Genomic DNA, 27,500 nt, shown 5'->3' with positions numbered 1-27,500 from the left:
AAGATGGATGGAGGTTGTGCCTTAAAACAGTTTTACGCACACCTCCGAGCTGGTTATCCTGCCTGTACCGTGGTCGTTTGCCAGCAATATAATGTAAAAGCACAAGCTGCTGTTTTCAGTTTTCAGTGCAGCTCCGGGCAGGAACATTTCCCTCTTGCGGTTGGTCTCTCTACATGGACTTGGCTCCTTGGCTTCCTCCGGACATCGCGGTAAAAGTACTTGACAGTTTGCTTCGCTCCCGGTTTTTCTTTATTCAGCAGAAGACTGAGCATCTTGATGGTATATATGTGTATGTCCAGTTCAAATTGCCGGCGTGAAAAATGAAAAATGAGCTTCACTTTTGATTAAAATTCCGTCTCAAAGATCAGCCGTTCTAGCAGCACAGCATGTCCTGACTTCACGTGCCCGTCCCTGCAGTGTCACCGCTTTCACTGACAACACAGCCTTACCGGCGTTTTCCCGGAGATGTTACAAAGTCTGGAGGTGGGAATTTGGTGGAAGGGATTTCCCTGAGTGCCGAGCCCCGCTCCCAATCACAAGTGACTCCGTGCAGGAAGCGGTAAAGACCGTGTGAGCGATAGTTTTTTAGCACAGAATTAAAAACATAAATCACATCTTGATCTCAGCATTTTATGTGAGATGAAAGCAGTATTGTTGCTGTCATCCATTACTTTAAATTGGAAGTAATTGGAGCGAAGTGAAATAATGGACAGACTCACAGAAACATGGGAGAAAAGGCGAGCAAGAGATGACCCGAAAATTTGCAAGAAATTAGAAAAAGGTCACAAGAAAAAAAGAAGAGAGGGAGAGAAAATTATTTTTAAGAAAACTATTATTGACTATTATAGTTATATATTTAAAATTATGTTACAGGAACAAATATTTTCTTTCTTTTTTCTTTTTTTTATTTATTTACTTTTTATTATTTTTGTAATAGGGCTTTGTTGATTGCTTAATTTCAGGTCATTTTCTTCATTTTTTTAAAAAAAAATCTTTTCCTTGTTTTTTCATTTGTTAATTTTGGGGTCTTTTTCTTGTAACTTTGCTGGTGTCTTGCTAATTTTTGGGTCACTATTACATTCATTTGCTCATTGCCTTTTTTCCATGTTTTTGAAGGACATGGAATGAATCTGCTCAGGTTTCGAAGGGTTAAATCACACGTGATTCAACATGTTGGATAGATGTGAAATGAATCACAGATTATGTTCCGAATCAAAGGTTTTTTTAATTGTGGTTTCAATGCAAGATTTATCCATTTCAAACCTATTTCAGTGAACTTTATGACCACAGATTCTACATTACTTGAATGTCTGCTGGTGCGCCCTGGCCTGAGCGTCCTGAACGCGAAGGGTGCGCTCTGATCGTCCCGTCACCTCAGACAAACTCTAATTAAAATCTCTAATTACCTCAGCTCGTATCCCGTCCGTCACAACAGAGCGGGACAAATCAAGTGGCTGGGGTCAAAGGGAATTATCCTAATGGCCTTACTGCCGGGGTTTTGAACAGCGAGGGTGTGTGGCGCTGTGTGACCTTCACCCCGACGCTGTCCCCTGACGGGATGTGTTGTTTGCGGTGCTTCCCCGGGTGCACGCCTGGCTTTGGGTGGCTCTCCTCTGGGCTGTGGTGCACACACGTGTGGCCTTGAGCTCCCGTTGACCCCCTCGCTGTGAAGAGATGTTGGAAAGGCGTAAAATCCCTCTTCTCCTCGCCGTCTCTCCTCCTCCTGCTCTGATTTGTGACCCCATTTGAGGCAGCGCCGCCGCACACAGCCGTGTTATCAGAGTCAGTGAAGGTGATAAATGAAGGGCTGCGGCTTGTGTAACACGACCGCAGATGGCTCTGAAAGTTATGAGGCTCCTGCTGCGTTTGGTGGTGTCTCCCTGCTTCAGCTGCTTTGTGTCAAATTGTTTTGAGGCTCTCCACTCCGGAAATCTGTGGCTCCCCGGAAAACTTTGAGATCCGGACATTATTTCTGCGTACTAACGTAAACACATCCACAGTCCATGGTAACACAGAAGTTACTCTGTAAAACTGACAGTACGGTGCTTGAATCTTACTTGTGTATGCATGCCTATGCATGCTGTAATGCTTCAGCCCAAACACAAGGTACCTGAAACGGAGCTAATTTTGTTCACTGCTTTGCCTCTTCACTCGCCGCTCTGTTTCCACTGGAACCGTTTGAGCACGATGGCGTATAAAATCTTTCTTCATGGCTCCAAAAATAGCTCTGTTACGTTACCAGAATCATTTTCTTCTGCTTTAACAGTGTCAATAGACATGACATCCAGAATCCAGGAGATGGCAGAATTTTCATTAATAGGATGTTATTGTGTGGTAGAAATTTTTATTAAAACGTCTTTGGAAACAGTTTTGAACTGATGTCAGATGGTTGTTTAGGTCACAGTTTAATTAAATTATGTAGCCGTTGCTGTACTGCTGTTATACATGTTAGACACGGCCAGTGTTTGACACTGAATGAAAGAACTGACTTCCAGAGCCTGGGGTCACTGCATGATGGAGCTGGTCTTCTTCTTCTTCTTCTTCTTCTTCTTCCTCTCTGCTGAGAGGAGAGTGTGTGGTGGAGACACACAGGTCACGTGGTGGGGCTCGGCAGTGATGTCACCTGTGTGTGTGTGTGTCCCAGTGTGCGTGCTCCATGTTGTCCATGTGTCCTGTCTGTGGCCTCCTCTGGACGGAGCAGCAGCAGTGACACTGCAGGACGCTGCTAGCAGCTAATGGTGTGTGTGTGTGTGTGTGTGTGTGTGTGTGTGTGTGCTGCAGTAGCTCCTTTCTCTTTGCACTGACTGAAACGTGGGACCGTGTGTTTGCTCTGTGTCAGACAGGGGTTGGTTTGCAGCCCGCTGAGTGGGAAGCAGGTTATATCAACTTCATGTCACCTGACAGCATCTGAGGGTTGAGCTCAGTAACAGACACATGAGAGGCTTTAGATTGAAATAACTCACACCTGCATGACTATTTGTTCATTACGTATCATTGGTTGGACAATAAAGGACTAGCGGGTAAAGCTAACCCGCTAGTCTTTCTGACTGTTATGGCTACAACATGAGATTTTGCAGCTGATGATGTTGTCATGTAGAAGGTGACGTAGGAGGGGAGGTAAACCCGGGACTGGGTGTTGGCCAGCAGACCTGATGTCACTGTAAGTGAACGTTGTGAGGATGAGGAGTCGTGCTGCTGCATCATGGTGGGCCCTCGTGTGTGCAGGCAGCCTCACCCTCTGCTGCCACATCAGCTGCTCATTATTTCCAATTACTGTAAGCTCGTTGCTCACAGGCCTGTAATCTCTCACCATTCTCTCTTTGGCTGGGAGTTTGCTGTGAGTGACTGTGTGACTGTGTGTGTGTGTGTGTGTGTGTACGTGTGCTGTGGGCTTGTGCTGTGCAGTGAGCTCTGGCAGTTTGCAGGACAGGATGGCAGGTCCGGTGCTGAGTCTTGTTTCCATGGAGAGAGCGGGCGAGGGGGACGGACAGGGACTGAGTCTCCACCCAGCTTCTGCTGTCCTGCTAACCCTAACCCCTTAACCTTTACCCTAACCCTCTAACCCTAACCCCCAAACCCTAAACCTAACCCTCTAAACCTTACCCTAATCCTCTAGCCCTAAACCCCTAACCCTAACCCTCTAACCCTAACCCCCTAACCCTCTAACCCGAACCCTCTAACCCTAACCCTTTAACCCTTACCCTAACCCTCTAACCCTAAACCCCTAACCCTAACCCTCTAACCCTAACCCCCTAGCCCTTACCCTAATCCTCTAACCCTAAACCCCTAACCCTAACCCTCTAACCCTAACCCCCTAGCCCTTACCCTAATCCTCTAACCCTAACCCCCTAACCCTAACCCTCTAACCCTTACCCTAATCCTCTAACCCTAAACCCCTAACCCTAACCCTCTAACCCTAACCCCCTAGCCCCCTAACCCTAACCCTCTAACCCTAACCCTAACTCTCCAGCCAGACTCCAGTCAGAAAAACTGAACCTAAACAGCCACATTTGCTGTTTTGCTCTGGCCAGAGGCAGAGTGTTTTCTGTTGATTAATAAATAGTAGTATATTAATAAATAGTAACAGAAATGTGTGTTTTGAATAAATAATGATGTTGTGTCGGTGTGATCGGCCCACCAGCTTCACTGTACAAGTTAAAAAGTGGATCTGCACTGCTGTCTGTAAATGATCTAGCCATAGCGAGCTGCAATAAAAAACCAACACACACACACACCTGCTGTTTAAGGAGTGGACTGTGGTGGGAGAGACACAGAGAAGGACAAAGTAAGAAACAAAAGATGAGATATAGAGAGAGGGAGGGAGGAGAAAAGGTGTGAGTGTCAGTCCCACATGCTAACTAGGGGTGTAAATCACCAGTTTCATCACGATACAATATGATACCGATTCTTTGGAGAACGATACGATATTTGCCGATATCACAAAGTTTGCCACAATACGATTCGATTTGATTCAATTTAGGGGCCTGCGATCGATATGAGATGATATAATGTGCCGATTTAACAAAATCAGTTACATTTATATCAACACACAAAAAGCAACTAAAATATATTTTAACAATTTTATTTCTGAGCTCTTCCAGACATCAGACATTTGAATGAAAAACAGTCTACTCTTTTTTTTTATATATAAAAACTAAAATAAAAAATAGTGAATAAAGTGCCACATTATAAATGCAAAGGCTTTTCCAGTTAACTTAAAGTGCCATTAATTACCTTTCAATTATGAACATAAATCATAAAGAAAACAGTTTGAAAATGTGAATGCAGTACAGTCTTCCTGCATCATAGATATCCACTACACTTTGGGATATACATTTTCTTAACCAAAGAAATTCCAGTTTAAGAACAGGTTTGAACAAATAAAGTGTAAACAATTCCATATCTCTTAACTTTATGCCCAAGAGGGGAGTGGATGTGAGCGGACGTGCGCGCAAACAGAAATGGTGACACAGACGTGCCGGGGGAATTTCAAAATAAAGACCTATTTTAAGGACAACGATATACATCGATGTTTGCGCTTCGCATCAATGCTTTTACATCATTAATCATTGAATCGATGTATCAGTCTAGATCGATGTATTGTTACACCCCTAATGCTAACTGTTAGCCTCCTGCAGCTGAGGTGGACTTAATAATAAACAAAGCTCGAGGACATCCAGCAGCATTTTTACAGCCCAAAATAGTGTAAGAAATGTTGACAGTTTTCTTTCAAATAAAGAAAATCAACAGCAGAACTATTTTCTTGTGTGGTTTTAGCCCTCTGTGCCGGTCCTCAGGTCCTACGGTGGCTGGCAGGAGCCTGAAAGGTGTGAACATGTGATGCAGGAAAAAGCCTCAGGTAGCCAGCTGGGTGGGTGGGCAGGACAGGCCACATACCATTTCGAAATGCACACCATATCTGTAGCCTGCAGTAACATAGCAGTCCATGCTCTGCACATCAGCCTGAAGATATCCTGAAAAATTAACTTGTGCAGGAGAAAAACACAACAATAGAATAAAAAATAGCCCAGGGAGGTGGCGCTGTTGATGCAGCAGACAGATGAGTGACTCAGTGGATGAATAATAATAATAATAATAGTTATGATTAAACCACACCAAAAACCTGCCTGACAGTAAACACAGTAAACATGTATTAAAGTGACTGTTATAATGAGTCGTTCTACATAGGGAAAGTGCAGTGACAGTAGCAGAGTAAACCAACACAGTCATAACATGGTGGAGCGACGAAGACGATAATGAGCTTCATCACCGAGCCTCGGCCTCTGTGGCGGCCGCTGCTCCTCTGGGCGGAGTGATCCAGCGAGCACACAGGTTACCGGATCTTTCTGGATGTTGATAACATAAAAAATACATTTCTAAACAGCAATTTGAATAAAACTGTCATCCGTATGCACTAATGTTTGCATTTTAGTTTTGAAAAGCAAGTCATCAGAAACCTCTGAGTGGATTAAAGGGGTTATTTTCAGGCTGTTAGCTGGGGGGAAGTTCACTTCAATGGCAGGAGGCTAACAGTTAGCATTTGGAGCATCCAGACAGCAGCACAGCTGTCCTACAGAACAGCTGGGGGGAGGGAAATAATATCACATTTTTCAAAACTGGGTTAACTGTCCCTTGAAAATGAGAGCAACAGGAAATGAGCTTTAATTCCTCGATTGATGGAACAGCACTGATGAATGCAATAATAAAACATAATGAAATGGAGTGAGGGCTTGAAAGCTGGGAAGTGTTTTCATTATTTTGATTTTATTTTCAGACTGCAGCGTGTCGGTGCGAGTCCAGCTAATGAGACATTTCTGCTTTACATAGCACACAGCGAGAGGCTGCTGAGGACAGTGTGTGTGTGTGTGTGTGTGTGTTCAGCAGCAGACTGTGCTCTCACCAGGCCGCCTGCCTGTTGGCAGACACACAGAGTTTAGCTACTGAAGTCGCACGCGGCGGCCATGTTCACCCTGCAGGCCTGCTCCGTGGCCGTTGCTAAGCAACTTGATTCTTTTTGCAAGGTAGTTTTCATACCGTTTGGCGCGTTACTGCGGCCAAACCACCGAGCGTCTGTGCACAGAGAGGTGGCAGAAATGTTGAGCCGTCTCTCTGCTCTGAACCTAAAGACCCGCTGCAGCAAATCCCAGTCAGGCAGGAAGAGTTGGATCAAGACTTTGAGCAGGAGGAGCAAGGACCTCCTTCAAGTTAAAGACTTTGAGCAGGAGGAGCGAGGACCTCCTTCCAGTTAAAGACTTTGAGCAGGAGGAGCGAGGACCTCCTTCCAGTTAAAGACTTTGAGCAGGAGGAGCGAGGACCTCCTTCCAGTTAAAGACTTTGAGCAGGAGGAGCGAGGACCTCCTTCCAGTTAAAGACTTTGAGCAGGAGGAGCGAGGACCTCCTTCCAGTTAAAGACTTTGAGCAGGAGGAGCGAGGACCTCCTTCCAGTTAAAGACTTTGAGCAGGAGGAGCAAGGACCTCCTTCCAGTTAAAGACTTTGAGCAGGAGGAGCGAGGACCTCCTTCCAGTTAAAGACTTTGAGCAGGAGGAGCGAGGATCTCCTTCCAGTTAAAGACTTTGAGCAGGAGGAGCGAGGACCTCCTTCCAGTTTGGGACAGGCAGATGGATCAGTGTCCGGCCTGTTCTCTGTCACTGTGCCTTCACCTCACATCAATATTTCTGTTTGTGGACAACAAAGATCTCGTGTTGGATTCAGCTTGTGTTGCTGCACCCTCACTACCTGAGCACACACTGCTGTCAGCCAATCAGCACGCTCGTTACAACCTGGAGGTGTGTGACATCATTTACAACAGGAAGTCAACTGTACTTTGTGCTTCCTGTTGAAAACCATGAGGAAGGTTTTTTTTTTTTTCCACATTTTCACAATAGTGACGATCATAATAATGTGAATAAGTGCACATTAATAGTTTTAGTTGTTGAATGTAATGGATGAAAAATGCTGTTGTGCTGAAGCTTTACTGTGAGTTCCTGTTAAAAAAAAATGCTGGCCATAATCAGACGTTATTATCAGCAGCACTAATAAATAGCAGCTGTGACATCTTTCTGAAACCTGACATAATAAAGTGCTTCAGAGAAAAGACAAATTAAAGACACAAAGCAAGTTTAAACCCCTCCTGGGGTCCCACGCAAAAACAGCAACAATAAGAACAAACAATAATTAAAATCACAAAAGACAAAAAGACAAGACCAAGCCAAATGTCATGATCAGTAAACATGCAAGTGACAAAAATTAGCCAGCAGGTGGAGTCTGAACATGAACTCTGCTTAGTTTCTACATTTATAATCTGTGTGTGTGTGTGTGTGTGTGTGTGTGTGTGTGTGTGTGAAGGCACAGTAAAATCTCAGTAATGTGGGATTCCTGTGGTTCAGTTTGTGGTTTTGAACCCGCCGCCCGTCCTGCATCCGGTCCAAACTCTCCTCCCGCCGCCTCTCCGCCCGGCTCCTCTGAGAGCGGCGGTCTATTTCTGTCCCGGGTAAGAGCCTCGCTCCGCTGTGAAGGACTCTGAATCACTTTCAGGGTCGAGCCAGCCATCTGTGTGTGTGTGTGTGTGTGTGTGTGTGTGTGTGTGTGTGTATGATGCATGTACATGTTGGCACAGTAAAAACATCACACTGCGGGCTGTAAAGTAACGTCAGGGCAGTGACAGTAAGAAGCAGGTTGCAGCATGCAGCCCTGTAAACGTTGCCATGGTGATTGTTGATGCACTCTTCTGTGTGTGTGTGTGTGTGTGTGTGTGTGTGTGTGTGTGTGTGTGTGTGTGTGTGTGTGTGTGTAATGTATAAACACTGTGCGTCTGCCAAGGGGCTTGATAAATGCACAGGCATTTTGTCAGTGTGTACCTGCTCCTTCCAAAATAAATGGCCCAGATAAATGAGTCTCATGCTCTCTAACAGGAGAGCTGCAGTGACAATACACAACCACAACAGGGTTTTTTTTGTTTGTTTGTTTTTTTGTTTTGTTTTTTGTTTTTTTTTGGACAGCGAGTCCAACGGGAACTGGCCGTTACATGATCAAAAAAACAAAAACGTCTGGTCAGGCAGAAGAGGAGGAGGTGTTGTAGATGGTGGCGGTCTGTGAGTTCATTAAACACATCGCTGCAGGAGGACAGCGGTCTGTGAGGTCATTAAATGCATCGCCACAGGAGGACGGCGGTCTGTGCGGTCATTAAATGCATCGCCACAGGAGGACGGCGGTCTGTGAGGTCATTAAACGCATCGCCGCGGGAGGAGGGCGGTCTGTGAGGTCATTAAACGCATCGCCGCGGGAGGACGGCGGTCTGTGAGGTCATTAAACGCATCGCCGCGGGAGGACGGTGGTCTGTGAGGTCATTAAATGCATCGCCGCGGGAGGACGGCGGTCTGTGAGGTCATTAAATGCATCGCCGCGGGAGGACGGCGGTCTGTGAGGTCATCAAACGCATCGCCGCGGGAGGACGGCGGTCTGTGAGGTCATCAAACGCATCGCCGCGGGTGGACGGCGGTCTGTGAGGTCATCAAACGCATCGCCGCGGGAGGACGGCGGTCTGTGAGGTCATCAAACGCATCGCCGCGGGTGGACGGCGGTCTGTGAGGTCATTAAACGCATCGCCGCGGGAGGACGGCGGTCTGTGAGGTCATTAAACGCATCGCCGCGGGAGGAGGGCGGTCTGTGAGGTCATTAAACGCATCGCCGCAGGTGGACGGCGGTCTGTGAGGTCATTAAATGCATCGCCGCAGGAAGATGGCGGTGGTCTGTGAGGTCATCAAACGCATCGCCGCAGGAGCACGGCGGTCTGTGAGGTCATTAAACGCATCGCCGCAGGAGGACAGAGGATTATTTTCTCTCATATTACCGTTTTTCATTTCGTCCTCATCACTGAGCGGTCTCTCTTGAACGATCGGCTGGCCCCGAGGTTTCCGGTGGTGCTGCTCTGTTTTGTCCATAACCATAAACTTCCTGAAAACGTGCACAAATACACACAAAATGAACACAGAGTACAGAGAGAAGGCTCCATCCGTATCTGTCCTCCGCCTCTTAAGCCTCGTCTGCGTTTTGCTGAGGAGGCGAGGTGGTGCGCTGAGCCAAACCGTCCCGGGACAAACGCAAACCGCAGTCCTCAGAGGAGTGTGTGCGGCAATGAGGGTAACATCCGGCAGAGGAGGCAGCCATCTTCCATCATTAGAATGTGGCCTGTGTACTGTGTTGCCGTGGTGACGTCAGGTGGCCGGCGGCAGCTGGAGTGGGCAGCGTGCCTCCTCCTTCCTGCGCTTGCAGCGGTTGCCAGGCAACAGCCGTCCAATCCTGTGTCCCCTCTCCCTGTTTTCCCTCCTCTGTGTGGGTATAGCTCATGTGTGAAGGTCACTCCTCTCCCTCTCTCCCTCCCTCCCTCTCCATCCCTCTCCCTCTTTCTCCCTCTCCCTCCTTCTCCCCTTCCCTCCCTCCCTCTCTCTCTCTCTCTCCCTCTCTCTCCCTCCCTCTCCCTCTCTCTCCTTCAAGCCTCTCTCCTCCAGTCAGGGGACAGGAAGTAGACGCAGCCCTAGCAGGAAGTGATGCGAGCGGAGGGCAGAGGGCTCGGCTGTGGCTTGGCTGCAGCCTCGCCTGATCAATAATGCTGCTGTTACTGTGCTGCAGGATGACGGGGCATCTTCAGCAGGCCACACAAACCTCACTGTGTGTGTGTGCACTGTGTACGTGTGTGTGTGTGTGTGTTTTGTGGCTAATGGGGACTCATTAGCTAAGATCAGATTAACTGTAAATTCCCCGGGGGGGGTTTGGTGTGGCCAGCTGATGCGCTGCAGGTCACACACACTCAGAAGTGAATAACCAGGCCTCACTAACCAGCAGCATTCACACACAGTGAACTGAACCAAATGAAAACAGATAGAAAACAGCGTCTGGTGGTTGTTTGGTGAGGGTTAATTACCAGCTTAACGGATGTTGTGATAATCTGGTAATCTGCACTTTCTCCCTGAAGGCACACGTTGATATTTTGCATCTAGGGTGTCAGCTGGGTCTGAAACTATTATTAAAAATTCTTCTTCTTATTTATTTATTATTTATTATTAATGTATTCATTGTTATTATAACAGGCCTGAAATGCTCTATAGGCCAGGAGTGCGGAGGACAAATAACAGCTCAAATGATCAGCTCTAGTCAGTGCCTTTCAGAAACATCTGGTGGTGACAGGAGTTTCATCTCCAAACCGGTTCCACGTTCCTCTGCAGGACAGAGACGGGACGTTCCCATCTTGGAATAGGAACCTGTTTGGATTGCATGACAATAAGAACAGCTGGTCAGCTAGGGAGCTAAACACCATCAGCTGTCAGGAAAAGACGTTTGTACAAGGGAGTTTTGAGACGATTTAAGAGTTTTTGAGACGGTGAAAACTCGATCGCCCTTTGTTTTTGACCCGGACGCTGCACCGGAGCCAGACGGGCAGAGCCCCGGGGCCTGAGTGATGAGTGATGAGTACAGAGTCGCTTATTTGTGCAGGTTTCTGGTTTCCAGTGGAAAACACAGGCCGCTCTCATGCCGTGTTCATGGCCTGGAAATCGATGTAACACGTTCCCGGTGTCAGACACCAAGACCTGCCAAGACACCACCATCAGCCACGTGTGTGTGTGTGTGTGTGTGTGTGTGTGTGCTCCAGCTAGTCTAAGCCCAGTGGGCTCTGGGTTCCTGTCTCTCATTGTGACTGATAATTAATTGGCCTCATTAACTCGTTAAGACAATCAGCCTCTCTCTCTCTGTGTTGTCACACACTGATACAGAGGTAGATAGCTGCAGTGTGTGTGTGTGTGTGTGTGTGGGTGTGTTCCTCTTTGATGTTTTATTGAGAGCTGTGCTGTGGTGACATAACATCTGTGTGTTTACAGTTGAAACATCTGTCTGGTCTCGATGCTTCTCTCAGCGTCCTGCCGCTCTCGTCCGTCTTAAAGGACAGAGCCGCTTCTCTGAGGCCCAGGTTTCTGTGTGTGTGTGTGTGTGTGTGTGTGTGTGTGTGTGTCGGCTCATCACGTTGAGTTGAACATCACACGTCTTGCAGCGATGCATGCAGCCGTGATTTGGTGTGGTGAAAGTGTGTTTTGTCATTACATTATCATTAGCTGTGTGTTTTCACGTCAGTGTGTGTGTGCTCGGTTCTGCTCTGAAATGCAGGTCTGTGCGAGGAAATTATCTTTCAAAAACATCTCGTCATCTTGAACGGGTCAGGGGCTGATATCCAGCAGGGTTCGACTCTGTGGGGTTTATATTTTAAGAAAGACAAACAATGCTGGAACTATATTAAAAAAATCTAATTGTATATGCTGTGCAGAATGAAGGGGGGACGTGCTCAGCAGTAAACTGGTCATAGCTGTGAACGGCTGGTTAATATTCTCCTTTAAGCCTGATTTGCATGTGGCTGATATCACCCGGGGATGTCACGTGATTTGTTATAAATGTGATCGGAGTCCCACGTGACTCGGCCTCGTCCCTAATTTGCAAAATAAAAATTCCGGCACAAATTACCTTCCGTGTTTTGGAGGAGACAGATCGTTTATTAAACACGCTCTCGGGGATTCCTGGCATAATTTGTCTTTTGGCGTACAGTTTATTTCTTTCTTCTTCTAGATGCATGAGTTCTCTCTTCCTGTTGTAAAAACAGTGTAAATGCTTTGCTTTGTTAAATGATGTGAAAACGTGTCGTTGTGCAGCCGTGTGCTTCCAGTGCGTCTGTAACGTGGAACACAGAGATGACGGGAAGTCACACAGGTTTCATTCATCACATGAGCCCGAGCCTCAGAGCCTCTGTTTCTATCCACCACTCTCTCTCTCTCTCTCTCTCTCTCTCTCTCTCTCTCTCTCTCTCCCACGGCGCTCTGTGCATTAAGCTTTGACCTGTATAGTTTTGTGCTGGCTCTGCAGTGTGTGTGTGTGTGTGTGCAGTCAGAACATCAGTGAAGCAGTGATGATGCCAGCAGTCTGAGAGAGAGAGCTGGTGGCAAACAGAGAGAAGGAGCTGTCCCTCCTTCATGTGGAGCCCCTCCTGCCCCCCGTCGATGGCGGCAGAGCGTCTGGCTGCTGAGCTGCTGCTGCACGGCGGCGCCGGGACAGGAAACACTGAGGTGCAGTGACGACCGCTTCGGTTCGGTTCGGTTTGATGCTGTGACCTGTGAGTGACGATTCCATGTCTGTCGCTGTTTATTTTTAAGATATGATTCAAACAGAGCTCTTATAGTTCACTAAAACTGAACTAGAAGCTGAAACCAGGCGGGGAAAGACGTTTTCATCCACCTGAAGTAAGAATAACAACTAGACTTTAGAAAATAAAAACAAAAACTAGCTGAAACGATCTTGCATGCTAACAAAACTAAAGTGTAAAACCACAGAGACTGTGTGTTTAGTGTTGCTGTGGGTCAGTGTGCTCAGAGGTGTTGTGCTGCTGTTTACTGAGACTGGGACGTCCCAGCCAGCGGCCTTCACAAACCCCCCCAACCAGCTGTACTGTCTTCAGATTGTTAAATCATTGCGGTTGTGAGCTGCATGTTTTCGGTGGCAGCGCGGGCCGTGTCCTGCCTGTGAGCGGCTGCCCAGCTGTTCAGACAGTTTGTTCCAGATGTGCTGCAGATCTGAGGTGCTGTGGGTTTCCAACATGTCCCTGTTTCAGCTGTTAGCTTGTTTTGCTCTTCCATCAGTAATGACTGTTTATCAGAAATCTCTGCTGTTATGTAATATCCTCTGGAAGTCGTCCTCCCTACAGTGTCGGTGTCGATGTTTGGTCCTGTTGGTGATGTTCGAGCTGCAGAAACAGAAATGTAGGTGGTTATTGACAAGACAGGGACAAATGAATACACACGAATGGTATTGCTGTGTCTGTGGAGAGGGGCTGTCATGTCCAGAGGTGGTCGGCTGAATACTTCAGTGTACTGCAGTACATGGCAGTAGCCGAGCACTGGTGTGATGTGCTGCAGTGGTACCGGCAGAGCTGAGACATGTTGAGCGTCTGAGGCTGACAGTCATCAGGATAAATAATAATAATACATTTTATTTGTTATGGCGCCTTTCATGGCACTCAAGGTCGCCTTACAGTAAAAATAAATACAGAATACAGCAACGACAGGAAAAAACACAGCATAAAAACATCACAGAAAACACAGCATAAGAAAACATCATAGAAAAATACTTAATTAGACATTGTGACAACCACCCCACAATATAAACTACAACAACTATTAATTCACACTTGCAGACCCATGTTTGATCACTACCACTGTTGGCCATGTCTTTTACATTGTATTTAAAAAAAAAAAAAAAAAAAAAAAAAAAACACTGAAACAGACACAGGAGCAGAGTTAGAGGCAGAGATGGAGATTTACACGTTGATGGCCATGTGCGGGCATGATGATATTAAAGAAAAAGACAGGAGGAGGTCGATGGACCTTCCCTGATCTCCTGGGCTGGATGACAGTCCAGGCGGTGGAGCCGTGTCTGCTCCGACCTCAGCACGTCCCGGACTGACCCTGCACGCCCCCCCTCCGCCCCGTCCCGCTGCTGGACACAGGGCTCAGCTTTCACTGGGACGCATTTAAACATGAGGGATTTGGTTCCAAAACCCTTTACTGTAAATCCATTTTAGGAAGGAAAAAAAATGCAACCTGAAATTCAGCCACACTTCCAACAAACAGGTCCTTCATCCCTCAGTTTAATGTGTGGCTTCTATAGATGTAGATAGATAGATAGATAGATAGATAGATAGATAGATAGATAGATAGATACTTTATTCATCCCGAAGGAAATTCACAGTTTTCAGCAGTATCCACAGAGTACAAGATTAAGTAAATAAAAAATAAAGAATAATAATAAAAAAAATAAAGAATAATAAAAAATAAAGAATAATAATTAAAAAAATATATAAAAAATAAAGAATAAAAGATGACACTCGAGATCTAAAGATCTAAGTACCCAATGTGCAAAAAACAATGTGCAAAAAAACAAAAAATCGATGTATACAATGTGCATAGATGTGGGCAATGTGCAAATTTACAGTATAAACAGATGATAAATAGCAGCAAGCAATATATACACTATAAACAAGGAATATATAGAAAATAGAAATATGAACAGTGTAAACAGCAGAGAAAAAAAATAAAAAAATAAAAAAAAATAACCTAAACCTGAGGAACAACACGCTCCTACGGAGGTTCAGGGTTGATGTGAAACCATGAGACCAAGTTGTATGACACTGTGCAGCACATGTTTCATTTTCAGATGTTAATTTCTTGGTGTCAATGTGTCTAAAGCAAAGGCAGGTGAGACTGGAGTTGAAGTTTCCCCTCAGCAGCTCTCCTGTGCTCCCAGTAAAGACGAAGCACTGAGTGCGTTCTCTGTTTTGTTGTTTTTCTGCACGAGGAGGCTGACAGAGGACGGAAGAGTCTCGCTCTCCCTCCAGTCGCTGTGATGCTCTTAAAGGAGGGCACGTCCTGCGCTGGGCGGGACGGCAGCTCTGCTCTCCACGGCTTCTGGAAAATATGTCACCCCCAGCCGTGAGTGTGCACGCGAGTGTGCACGTGTGTGTAAGGTGCATGAGTACTGGAAATGAGAAAAATAACAGCAGAATATGTGCTGCCCTCCCGCGTGCCATGCTGCAGTGCAGGTCCGGTCGGGGATCAGGTCAGGTCATGTGACAGCTGTGGAAATGTAAGGAAATGTCCCTTTAATGTGTTGAAACAGGAACATTGTCACACTGACACTGTGATGGTTTCAAAAGCCGGACACCCTTTATTTCATGTGAGTTTATTTCATGTGAGAAAAAAGGCTGAGAGAGACGTGCAGGAGGAGGGAGGAGCAACACACAGACTGAGAGGAAGACAGACAGCCAGACCTGTCTCTCTCTCTCTCATACAGATGTATGGACTGGAGTCTGATGGGAGTCGCTCTGTGTTTTCATGGTGGGGGAGGATGGAGGATGAATGCAGGGAGCAGGTGTACAAAAGGAATGATGTGCTGGTGTGTGTGTGTGTGTGTGTGTGTGTGTGTGGAAGGGGGAAGGGGGGCAGAATGTGATGGGGTACAAAGGGGGCAGAAATATGAAAAGAGAGAGGGAGAGAGAATAGGGGGAGGGGATGGTGAGAGGTAATTTAGGAGGCATTTAAATACAGCGAGGTTTAATCTCTTTACACACACACACACACACACACACTCACACACACACACCCCAGCGGCAGGCCCCCCTCCTAACCTAGTTCCTCAGTGTGTCTTCATGGTTTTTAGACGTGAGGTCGAGGCTCGAGAAACAAAGACAACACACACACACACACACACCAGATTCACCTCTCCTCAGTGTGTTTCCCCAGCGCCTCCCCCCTCGACTGCTCCGTGAGGATTTCAGTATAAAGGCACAGGACCTGCTAAAGCCTGATCTCAGGCTCTTATTCTCTGACGTCCAGGTGTTAGGTTAGGGTTAGGGTTAGGTGTCAGGTGTGTGACAGCAGGTTTGACATCCAGACTGAATCTAAACTGCAGGTGCATGTTGGCTGAGAGCTGTTCTGACTCTTTATGCCTGAGTGCGTCTCATCAACCTGGCACGGCCACACAGTCTCCTTTTGTCAGATCGGCCAGCAATCAGAATATTGTCAAATTTTATAGATTTTAAAAGCTCAAAAATATGTTTGTATGACTGTTGCATTTGACTTTGATTGTTTTGGTTATTCTTAAAATGGACCGTCAGCACTGGAACTGCGTGCCTTGTCACCATGAGTCTATGAATAAAAAAAAAAAAAGTGTTGCGGGTAGCACACTGGAGGACCCAAATGCAGACAACAGAGGCCCAGATGGTGCAAAAGGTGTTTATTGCGGGACGGGACTGGTTGTTGCTGCTGAGAAGGAAGTAGAGGCTGGGACGGCAGAGAACGGGGCTGACGAGGCAAGCGGGACGGGCTGGGTTGACACAGGCTGGGGAGACGCTGGAGGTTACAGGCGGGATCTGGAGGAGTCTGGGAGAAAGAGCCAGGCTCTTATGCGGCAGAGCTGATGAGTAGATGGGAGGCAGGTGAGCCGACGGCAAGCAGGATCAGGTGAGTGTGGTGAAGTGAGGAGCTGAGAGAGGGAGAGACACACACACACACACACACACACACACATACACAGACAAACACAGAGAAACACAGGGACACACTGGCCAGGCAGGAAGTCACTGTGCTGAAGGGTGCAACCCAAAATGTCACCGGGTGTCTCCTGCTGTTGTACTTTAATTAAACTCATATTGTTTGTATTGACACTGGCTGTGTGTTGTTGTCACAGAGATACTTCATCATTACAGCATAAATTAGCATACTGAATGGCCTGATTAGCATAACTGTTTATGTTCAATGCATCATGGTGAGTATGGGCTGACATCAGGCCGCTCAGACTCCTTCTCCCTTCTCCCGTCCGTCCTCCTCCTCTCCTCTGAGCTCAGTGGCTGCTCTCGGTCACATGTTCAGCTGCTCTTCCTGAAGCCACGAGCAGCACTGGTTGATGTTTTTTTTTTTTTTATCCTTTCATCTGGCGGTCACAATGTCATTGTCTCAGGATGTCAGCCTTTGTTTTGTCATGGTAGAGATGCAGATATCTCATGATTACAAGACAGAAAAAAAAGTTTTGCTAGTTACCACTTTACAGTAAGACCACCCTTAGCTTTTAAACACTTTATAAACCATTAATAATCAATTATGAACAAGTTGTAACAGTTTTCATTCATCCACGCAGGCTCACTATTTGGCAAGATCGAGTAAAGTAAGCTAAGCCGCTAGCAAGACCTGAGCTGTAACAGAAGAGATGCAGTGCAGGATCTGGATCTTGCCAAATAGTGAGCCTGACATGTTTATAACTGTTACTGAATGACTTATAAAGTGTTTACAACCGAATTAATAAGGTAACTATAAGCCATTCATAAGAATAAGTCAGATTGTCGTGTGAAAGCAGGCGTCCTGCTGATGCAGACCCTGACCTGGACGGCCACGTGACTGAACTAAAATCATTAACCTACAGTCGTCACAGGGGAACTGTTTTTGGGGTTGCATGCTAATGATGAGGAGATGATTAAATGGTGATCACAAGGAAGCGGTGTTTAAAAAAAACAGGAGCAACCACGGTCACTCGCTTCTGCTGTAGTGCTGTGGCCATGTTTGTAATTGATTGATGATCCCTTTGCTGAAGATGAGAAAGCTCTTGTCCTCTTATCTCAGCCTCTCTTGTCTTTCTGGTCTTGTCTCTGGTCCAGGAGGGTCAGCAGCTGATCCAGGAGAAGCCGGAGCTGAGCCCGGTGGTCCGGAGGAAGCTGGGGGAGATCAGGGAGTGCTGGCAGGATCTGGAGAGCACCACGCAGGCCAAGGCCCGCCAGCTCTTCGAGGCCAACAAGGCCGACCTGCTGGTGCAGAGCTACAGCAGCCTGGACCAGAGACTGGACCAGCTGGAGGGCCAGCTGGCCTACGTCGACCAGGGACAGGACCTCACCTCCGTCAACAAGCAGCTCAAAAAGCTACAGGTGCCGCCGCTCTCACAACACTTTGCTTTCCCGCTCGCTGCCCCACACCAGCAGCTCCCGGGTAGCCTCCTGCTCACCAGCAGGGGGAGTACTACAAACTACTGCTCCAGTAGAAGTACTGTTCCTCAGCTGGTATCTGACTGCAGTAGAAGTAGAAGTACTGTTCTGTTCCTCTGCTGGTATGTGACTGCAGTAGAAGTAGAAGTAGAAGTACTGTTCCTCTGCTGGTATGTGACTGCAGTAGAAGTAGAAGTACTGTTCCTCTGCTGGTATCTGACTGCAGTAGAAGTAGAAGTAGTGCAGTCAAAATCTCCTGCAGTAAAAGTAAAAAGCAGCTCATCAGTCAACTCACTGATATTTTTCCTTTTTTCCACACATTTTTTGCCAGTTGAGTCTAAATGGTCCTTGTTTCCATATAGTGCAGCTTTTATTGTGAAATTTGGAAATGACAAAAGTAGAAGCAGGTGCCTCTTCTCATCTTTGCTGACTGAGCTTTTACTGTGAAGGGTTTACCAGTCTGTAATGGATCTGATTTAAAATGTAATTTCTCCAAGATTTCCAGGACATTTACATTTTTCATTTTCATTTAGGTGCACAGGGAAAAAGATTTAGGAGCGCAAACTATTAAAATTATGCCCATTCTTAATTTTTTTCCAGTTTTCAAAATAACACAAATTTACTTTTGAGGGCTATATGTCAGTAAAATAAAACTGCAGATCTGTCTTTTTTTAGCTAATGTATAAAAGATGTGGTGTATAGTATAACAGCTGCTCTTATTTATACATTTAACGATAAAATCCATTATTTCTAAGCATTTACCACATGTTTGGTTGTGCAGAGTTTGGCTGAAATATCATCAGACGGTTATTTTCTGCAGCGTTTGTGTCACTGGGGCTCAGATGTACGAGGGGGAAACATCACATCTCCATCTTCTCCCTGTCTTTTCTCCTCTCTGACCTTCATGGTGAAGCTGAGGCTGCAGCTCGTCACGCTACGCCATTTAAGAATGACTCACTGTTTGCATTATTGTTGCCACACAGTAATGCTATCACCTCATTAATATTTCAGCAAAACATCATGTTTGATAATGACTAACAACAACATTTCTCACTGTGTGCCTGGAACGGTTTCACTCCTGCGCATCGGAGCTTTTCTTCTCTCGCATTTCTCTTCATCTTTGATTGGTGTTGCTGCAGACGCCGGAAGCCGCGTGCGCTCGTGCCGTCCTCACCGAGCTTCACTGTGCCGAGGGTTTCATCCCAAGATGCCACAGTGACATTTATCAATTAACAGCATAGATTTTTAAATACAGACGTCGTGGTATTTTAGTCAAAATATCTCATTACACTTAAAATAAGACATGATCACCTCAGAAGTAACTTGTTTTTAGACAATTTTCACTTGTTTCAAGTGAAAATTCACTTGAAACAAGTGAAAATTTGCTTGTTTCATTGGCAAGATTTGCCAGTGGAAAAAGTGAAAATTCACTTGAAATAAGTGAAAATTAGCTAGAAACAAGAAACAATTTTTGCCAATGAAACAAGCAAATTTTCACTTGTTTCAAGCAAATTTTCACTTGAAACAAGAGACAATTGTCTAAAAACAAGTTACTTCTGAGGTGATCATGTCTTATTTTAAGTGTAATGAGATATTTTGACTAGAAATAAGACATTTTGGACTTGAAATGAGACAAATAATCTTGGTAAGATTTTGAGTTTTTGCAGTGTGAGAGTCGTGGTGTGCAGCTTTAACCGCTTTAACCAACCAAAATAAGCTGTATGTTTCTATTTTTTCATTGCGTTCCACACTGTTACGTTGTTACGTGACCGCAGATCAGTCATAATGCGGCTCCGTCGCTCTGGAAGAAGAATCACATCGACAGCAAGAGAAAAAAAAGCCATGGCCAGTTTTTCTCCTTCAGACTTCCGCAGGTCGCTCGGCTCTGAGCGAAGTGAACGAGCTCAAACTGAAACATGAAGCTGCTACCACTCCTCTTGTCATAAACACGTCTGGTGATTTAAAGGAACAGTCCAACAATTTGGGCAGAATCCCTTTTCCCGGCTTTCCCAGACTGAGGCCAGGTGTTGGATGCAGTGGTTCGGTTCCTGCGGGTTGCACCACCTGTTAGCTTGAGTCATTTTAAAGACGTTGATGCCCAGTTTTCCTCTACCTTCAGTCGTGTGCAGATCACTGTGATAGACAGACGGATAGAAGTGTTCAGCGGTTACAGCGCCACCATCTGGCTTCTCCTGAAACGACTCATGTTACAAAAAATTCCAAGACGTCATCCTTCAAAAACACACAATAGACATAAGACAGCTTCAGAGCTGCTGGAGGGTTTATTTTTTCACTGTGACTGAGCCAGGCTAACGACTCCCATAGACTTCAAGTCTTTATGCTAAGCTAACAGGAAATGCTACCCATAGGAAATGAATCACTGGACGTCCAGAGGAGAAAATGGAGTCTAATATCTGGTCTCAGTCTGGGAAGTCAGGAAAAAGGGATTTAGCCCCAAATGTTTCTTTAACAAAACAAAAACTTTCACCCAAGCAGTGTGTGTTTTCATTCAGGATATCCAAAAAATGATCCATCAGTTTAAACTTGATGCTGGTAAAGGTTTTGGCATGTGACCCTGCCCTCAGGCCTCAGTGTTGACCCTCGGAGGCATGTGGCTGGCGGACAGATGCATCATCATTTCACCAGTCATCTCTCGCTCTCCTCTCCTCAGCATGCCGCTTACAGCTTCCTTTAACAGGCTGCCATTAGCTCTGCTTTACCACTCCATCCATCCATCCATCCATCCATCCATCCATCCATCCACCCTGCCCAGCGGCACAGTAAGCTTCACTTCACTTCATGTCCTCTCCTCTTTTGGTTTGTGTTTCCTCGTCTTTCTGCCCCTCTGTGCATCCCTGACTGAGTATGTTACTGCTTTATGAATAATAATAATAATAATACAAGTTACAACCTCAGGGTATCTGTAGCTCCTTAAATGGCTAAAAAAAATCAGTTTAGCTAGGTGTAAGGACGTATCATGACGTGGATGGGACTGGATGGGACGGGCTCGACACCAAACTCCAAACACATTTTTCTTTCATCTGTCAACGTCCCGTCATTCGTCCCGTCAGGCGTCCCGTCCCTGGACCTTTCATTTCCCCGTGCCGTTTTCTTTGCACCACCATTTATAGTTTGAGAGCTTTCTCTGGCTCTTCTGTGTCTTCATGCCTCTGATTGTTTTTGTGTGTGTGTGTGTGTGTGTGTGTGTGTGTTTATTCTCATTTTTAAAGATCCCATTAAGTGGCATCTTACTTCCCTGATTTATATTAATGTCAGGGTGGGATCTTTCAGAAGAGTAAGCCAGTAGGACATCAGTCAGACAGTTAGAGAGAGACAGTTTATCTGATGGGATGGGTGGAGCGGGTGGGACTGTTAAAAAATTATTTATGCCTGCTGGTGCAGCATTAAAAATAGTTTCCACCCGTTATGAGTTTGACATTGAGTTTGTCTTGAATCCAAACGTAACCTGATTCCGTTTTGCTGAACTTGAATCTCAAAGTGGAGCAGCTGCTGTCAGAACACACACGTCCTCCTGAGCTCAGCGGCACGCAGGCCCCTTAGACAAATCATCATCGTTCTACATGTTTCTGTCTCCATCCCACTCATCCCAAATGTTCCTTTTCCATGACAACCATCCCTTGGTTCACCTCTCTCTTCCTGTCTCACCTGCCTCCTCCTCCTCCTCCTCCTCCTCTTCCTCACAGACCATGGAGACCCAGATGGAGGAGTGGTACAAGGAGGTGGGGGACCTCCAGGTGCAGGCGGCCTCCATGCCGCAGCAGGGGCAGATCAAGGAGACGGTTGCCGGGCGACAGGCCGCCGTGGAGACCAGGATGGTTCGTCTGATCGAGCCGCTGAAGGAGAGGCGGCGCATCCTGCTGGCGTCCAAAGAAGTTCACCAAGTAGGACGGGACCTGGAGGACGAGATAGTGAGCGGGACGACACACACACACACACACACACACACACACACACACACACACACTCTGTCCCACAGATACACAGACTTGCCCACTCCTGCTTTCCTCTCCATCACGCTAAGTGTGTGTTCGGTGTGCTGTGTGTGTGTGTTCTGTGTGCTGTGTGTGTGTTGTTTGTCGGTGCAGCTGTGGGTGCAGGAGCGCCTCCCGATGGCCACGGCGCAGGAGCACGGCTCCAGCCTGCAGGCGGTCCAGCAGCTCATGAAGAAGAACCAGGTGGGTCAGCGGGCAAGGCAGCTCACGTTTTCATTTTCTGCTCTGCACGCCTTCATTTGTTTGTTATGTGGTTCCATCTTTTCTTTTGTTTATATTTGTTTGAGGTTTGAAATGTTTTTCCATTCAGTGTTGCAAACAGTAATTTTATCCTTCTTCTTCTTTGATATAATAATATTAAAGATGATATCATATTGTGATATGTAATTCTTTCTGTTGTCTTTCTTTGCTTTGAATCATCTTTACAGTATTCCTCAATTGCTAAGACACATTTCTTGAAACCCTCCATCCTTTTCTCTAAACTGTAAACACAAAACCCAATTTTCAAACTATATTTTACAAAACTTCTGACTCGTCCTGCAAAACCAAACTATTTCCTCAAAACAGTTCCAACAGTGCTCAAAACCAAACATTGTTGTCAGATCAGACCCCGAGTCAATCAAAATGAAAAACACCACTGAACAGTCGTTACACACAACATAGAAAAAAGGAACACACAATGATCAGATGATAAATCAAATATTTATTGTTCACTTTAGGAAAATGCAATTTGCAACACAAAAATCCTTTTTACCACTCAAAAAAAAAAAAAAAAAAAAAAACAGAACTACAAAATCTCCATGGCATCATGTCGACGTGCTGGGTCAGGCCACAGGATTTCATCCACATGGCAGGCCACATTCTCCTTGGCCTCTTCCTGCTCTCATCCTGACTCGGCCTCTGCCTCTCTGATGGTTTCTCTCCATAGTGAAATTTCTACAACCAGGGCTCCCTGAACTGGCTTACATTGGTTTCTTCACATCGTTAGCCAAAGGTGTGATCAATTTGGAGTTGCTGTGTTTAAGTGGTGACACCTGTGCTTTACAGTTTTTCTCGATTGCTAAGACACATTTCTCGAAAGTTGCTCTCCTTTTCTCTAACCTGTGAACACAAAGCCCAATTTTCAAGCTACATTCACAAAACCTCAGACTCCTCTTGCAAACAACTTTCACCTCAAAACAGTTCAATCTGTGTTCAAAACTGAACTATGTTGTCAAATTATGCCCCGAGTCAATCAAAATTAAAAACACTACCGAGCAGTCACTAAACACTACATAGAAAAATAGAAAACACAATGCTCAGGACCAGAGGTCGCGCTAGACTTTTTCATTGTCTGTCATTTTGACTGACACGTTCATAAAAATCCCGTCATAATCTATTTTTACCAGTCACTTTATTTTTTTAAATGATAAGGACATATTCAGTAGCATTTCATTTTCATTCATTTTTAATTAATATTCAGTCCAAAGTTAGCTGAACATTAAATCCAAACCATATCTTTTTAAAGAAACTTCTGACACTCAACTGCCGCGACATTTTGTATGCGGCAAATTTCATCATATAACATATATACATTATTTGAAATATGAACTATCTTGTAACTATCTATTGCCACATTGCCCATTCTGCTCTATCCAAGCCCATCGCCATTTATTCTTATTAACCCTGCAATTAAACTAAATCCGCCTTGATTTATTTTGCTTTTTATGGTTGTAGAATTGTCAGAATTGTGCAATGACTGAGTGCTTTTGCACACCATCTTTGGTGCAATCGATTGGTGCAATGGTGCAATCGATTTTTTTTCGATTGCACCATGGGTTCAGGAGTTACGGTACTGAGAAGCTCATATTACAAATAGAGTGCATTACATGGTCCTCAATGATCTTCTGCTGAATTTCACGCAGTTTAATGGTGTTGTTCTCACGGGCCATAACGACAATTAGGGTCTCTTGGTGTGGGGAGAGCATACCTGTCCTCCCACCCCCATGTGGCAGTCTTTCAATTCTACAAAAAGAGAACATGCAGTTACAAAAATATACATGGAATACTAGGCCTACAAACTGTTAGCCTAACCCTCCATTACAATACTACAGTACATTGGCACAGTGATGTACTGAAACATATATTTACTTACAGTATACTGTGGTACAGTATATAGTATAGTCATACAGTAATTGCTGTCAACATTTACATACTATAATGTCAAAAAAGGTAATTACCTGTTCTCTTCTCTAAATCTTTGGATTCTGGTGGACACAGTGAATCTACTGATGTTTGGTTGTACCCTTTGTCCGGCCTCCCTCATGCTCATACCATGGACAAGAACATGGCCAATCACAGTAGCTCTGATTTCATCAGATATTACTGTTCTTTGTCTTTGCTGACCTCCTCGACCTCCTTGACCACCTCTCACACAAACTCCTCCTCTCAGATTTCTATCCATTGTAGGACCTCACAAAGCAGTGCTCTCTGAACTGGCTTATATATGTTCCCTCACATCATTAGCCACAAGTGTGATCAATTTTGAGTTGTTGTGTTCAACCAGTGACACCAGTGCTTTACTTGTGTTTGACTTTTGCCACCTGTGCTGACCATTATGCAACACAGGTGCATCACAATGAAAATGTGTTGGTAAGTTGTGTCTAAACAGGTGAAAAGTGCTTATGGTTTTGCCAAAAGAGTGACTGATTCAATCAGGGGGTTCAGGCAGTGGAGCATTTGGTTCAGACAATAGAGTTTAGTGTTTTAGCAATTGAGAAAAACTGTAAGTGAGTTTCACTTTTGCTCCCTGTGCTCACAACTATGCAACACAAGTGCATAACATTGAGAAAATGTGTATAAACTTGTCAAAGAAGTGCAAAATGTGTTTTAGTGGCTGAGAATATGTCTGCAAGTTGTTTCTAACTCTGCGAAAAGTGCTTAAGGTTCTGCCAGAAGGGTGACCGATTCATTAAATGGGTTCAGGGCACTGTGGATTTGGTTCAGACAAGAGGGTTTAGTGTTTTAGCAATTGAGAAATACTGTAAGTTCCTTAAAAAGCACCAGACAAATAAACTGGAACAGTCTAGCGCCCCCTGGTGAAACCCTTTCTCCCCTCTGCTGGTTGTGTTCATGTTCTTCGGTGATGAAGGTGACTGATGCTGATGTTCAAACTGAGCCTCACCTTTTGAAGGATTTGTTTATGTGTACTGTATGTGTGTGTGTATCCAGCTGTCTGTCAGTGTAATACTGTTCACTCCACTGCCGTCAGACAGGAAATCTCTTTTTGCTCCAGGAAATCCTCAGCAAATTCACATGTAACTGTCCTGCCTAAAAAACACAAAAAAACAGATTCAAAACAGTCTCCTGCTGTTGTCTGTCTTTGCTCCTCCTCCTTCTCTCTTTCTCCTCCTCCTCCTCCTCCTGTGCTGCAGACGCTCCAGCGGGAGCTGCAGGGCCACAGGAGCCGGATAGAGGACGTCCTGGAGAGGGCGGGTATCATCGCCTCCATCCGCAGCCCGGAGGCGGACTGCGTGCGGGCGGGTCAGGACCAGCTGGCCCAGCTGTGGGCTCTGCTGTGGGCCGAGACGGAGCGCAGGCAGCTGGTCCTGGACGCCATGTACCAGGCCCAGCAGTACTACTTCGACACGGCCGAGGTGGAGGCCTGGCTCAGCGAGCAGGAGCTGCACATGATGAACGAGGAGAAGGGCAAGGTGTGTGTGTGTTTGCGTGCGTGTGTGTGTGTGAGTGAGAGACTGAAGGTGGTGTTATGATGTGTTTGAAGTGACGCTGTGTTTCTGCGTGTTGGTCCTCGTGCCGTCAGGACGAGCCGAGCACGCTGCAGCTGCTGAAGAAACACTTGGTCCTGGAACAGACCATCGAGGACTACGCCGAGACCATCGGCCTGCTGTCGCAGCAGTGTCGACAGCTGCTGGAGATGGGACATCCCGACTGGTGAGAGCGTGAACACACACACACGCCGTGCTCAGCACAGCACAGGAATATGCCTCTCTTATACCAAGCAATCTTTTTCTTTTATTTTTGTTTAAAAAAAAAAAAGCAGTGACAGTGTTTACATTATAAGAAGACTTTATGCATATTTTACCTTCAGGATAACTTCTGTATAACCACACCATCAGCATCAATGAAATGATGATGATTTATTGGTAATTGATCATATAACAGCGGGCGACCCGTTTACCTGTTTTGCTCAGTGTGACGGATCTGATGTGAAATGTCATGTCATTTCACTCTGTCACTGACAACATTGTGGTGAAATTATAACATGCACAAGACAATTATCATAACTACACACAGAAAAGTCACGAGGAAAACCTGAAAAACAGCATTTATATTATCCAATCACAGATGAGCCAGCAGAGATATAATTTATTCCTGTCCAGTCACAGAGCAGACCTGCTGTAAAGTCGAGGGGTGGGGGGGGGGCGCCTGGTTCTCTGCTCCTCACACAGATCAGGTGTAACTGGGCGGATCTTTAGACAGGTTGGGAAACATCCAAAGGTATTTTACACTGTTGCCCTGTGGCTGACTTTTATTTTTTCAGTCTGCACACACAGACATACAAAATCACACACATACACACTCACACAGTCACCTTTCGCTAATTATTTGACATGACAAAACCGAATGTGGAGCTTCATCTGTTACACAGCAGCAACACGCCACACAGTTGTACATAAATGAAATATGAGGAAGAGCAACAATGACAGAAAAGATTTATTATAACTATCATGGTTTAAAGGAAAACTCCAACGTTGGACACCATGTCCACCTCTGTACGTCCACTGGTTCACTTCCTATGGGTAGCATTTTCTGTTAGCTTAGCATAAAGACTTGAAGTCTATGGGAGTTGTTAGCCTGGTCGTTAGATGGTTTCCAACATTTGGTCTCAGTCTGGCTAAGGCAGAAAAGAGGTGTTTTTCCCAAAGAGTATTCCTTTAAAGACAAATTTAAGCTCCACTTGAACTGTGTCACCGTGTGGCCGTCGTCACAGATTGTCCGTTTTGGTGTTTTGTTGAACTCTGGTGAAGGCCACGTGCCACAACCTGATAAGCCATGATAAATGTTTGTTCTCGGTGCTGCGAGTGAACTTGTGCCAGAATACCAATTCAACCCCTGGTAATAAAAGATGACAGCAGACTGCATAAGCATATTTGATATTATACTCATCATCACAAAAACTCTTAAGGCGCTTGCCAAAACCTGAGGAGCCCCCTCCTCCACGCCGTGTGGCAGAAAGCTCCATATTGATTATTCAAGATGTGATGATTTGTCGAGATTATACGTGGTGGTTTTCCAACAGGAAGGTCTACGTCCTCTTCTGGCTGCTTGTGCTTCAGAAAGTGACGCAGCTGCCAGAAAGCACTGAAGCAACAAGTCTGCTCTGGGTGTTTTAGTCGTTGGCCTGACATACTTTGTCTTCTTTCCC

General features: G+C 45.7%; 1 protein-coding gene across 2 annotated transcripts in view; it reads left to right on the top strand.

Moving 5' to 3' along the window:
* sptbn4b (spectrin, beta, non-erythrocytic 4b) overlaps positions 1–27,500 on the top strand; it is a 98,712-nt gene that overhangs the window by 54,378 nt on the left and 16,834 nt on the right. For both annotated transcript variants that reach the window (XM_030066341.1, XM_030066340.1), the window contains 5 exons: positions 17,739–18,002; positions 21,764–21,988; positions 22,166–22,255; positions 25,486–25,764; positions 25,875–26,005. In XM_030066341.1, coding sequence (XP_029922201.1) covers positions 17,739–18,002; positions 21,764–21,988; positions 22,166–22,255; positions 25,486–25,764; positions 25,875–26,005 — 989 coding nt within the window. The remainder of the gene's footprint in view (positions 1–17,738; positions 18,003–21,763; positions 21,989–22,165; positions 22,256–25,485; positions 25,765–25,874; positions 26,006–27,500) is intronic.

The sequence above is a fragment of the Myripristis murdjan genome, chromosome 13 (assembly GCF_902150065.1).
Source record: "Myripristis murdjan chromosome 13, fMyrMur1.1, whole genome shotgun sequence".
NCBI lineage: Eukaryota > Metazoa > Chordata > Actinopteri > Holocentriformes > Holocentridae > Myripristis > Myripristis murdjan.
The sequence above is the reverse complement of the archived record's forward strand: the minus strand, read 5'-3'. Positions and strand labels throughout refer to the sequence as shown.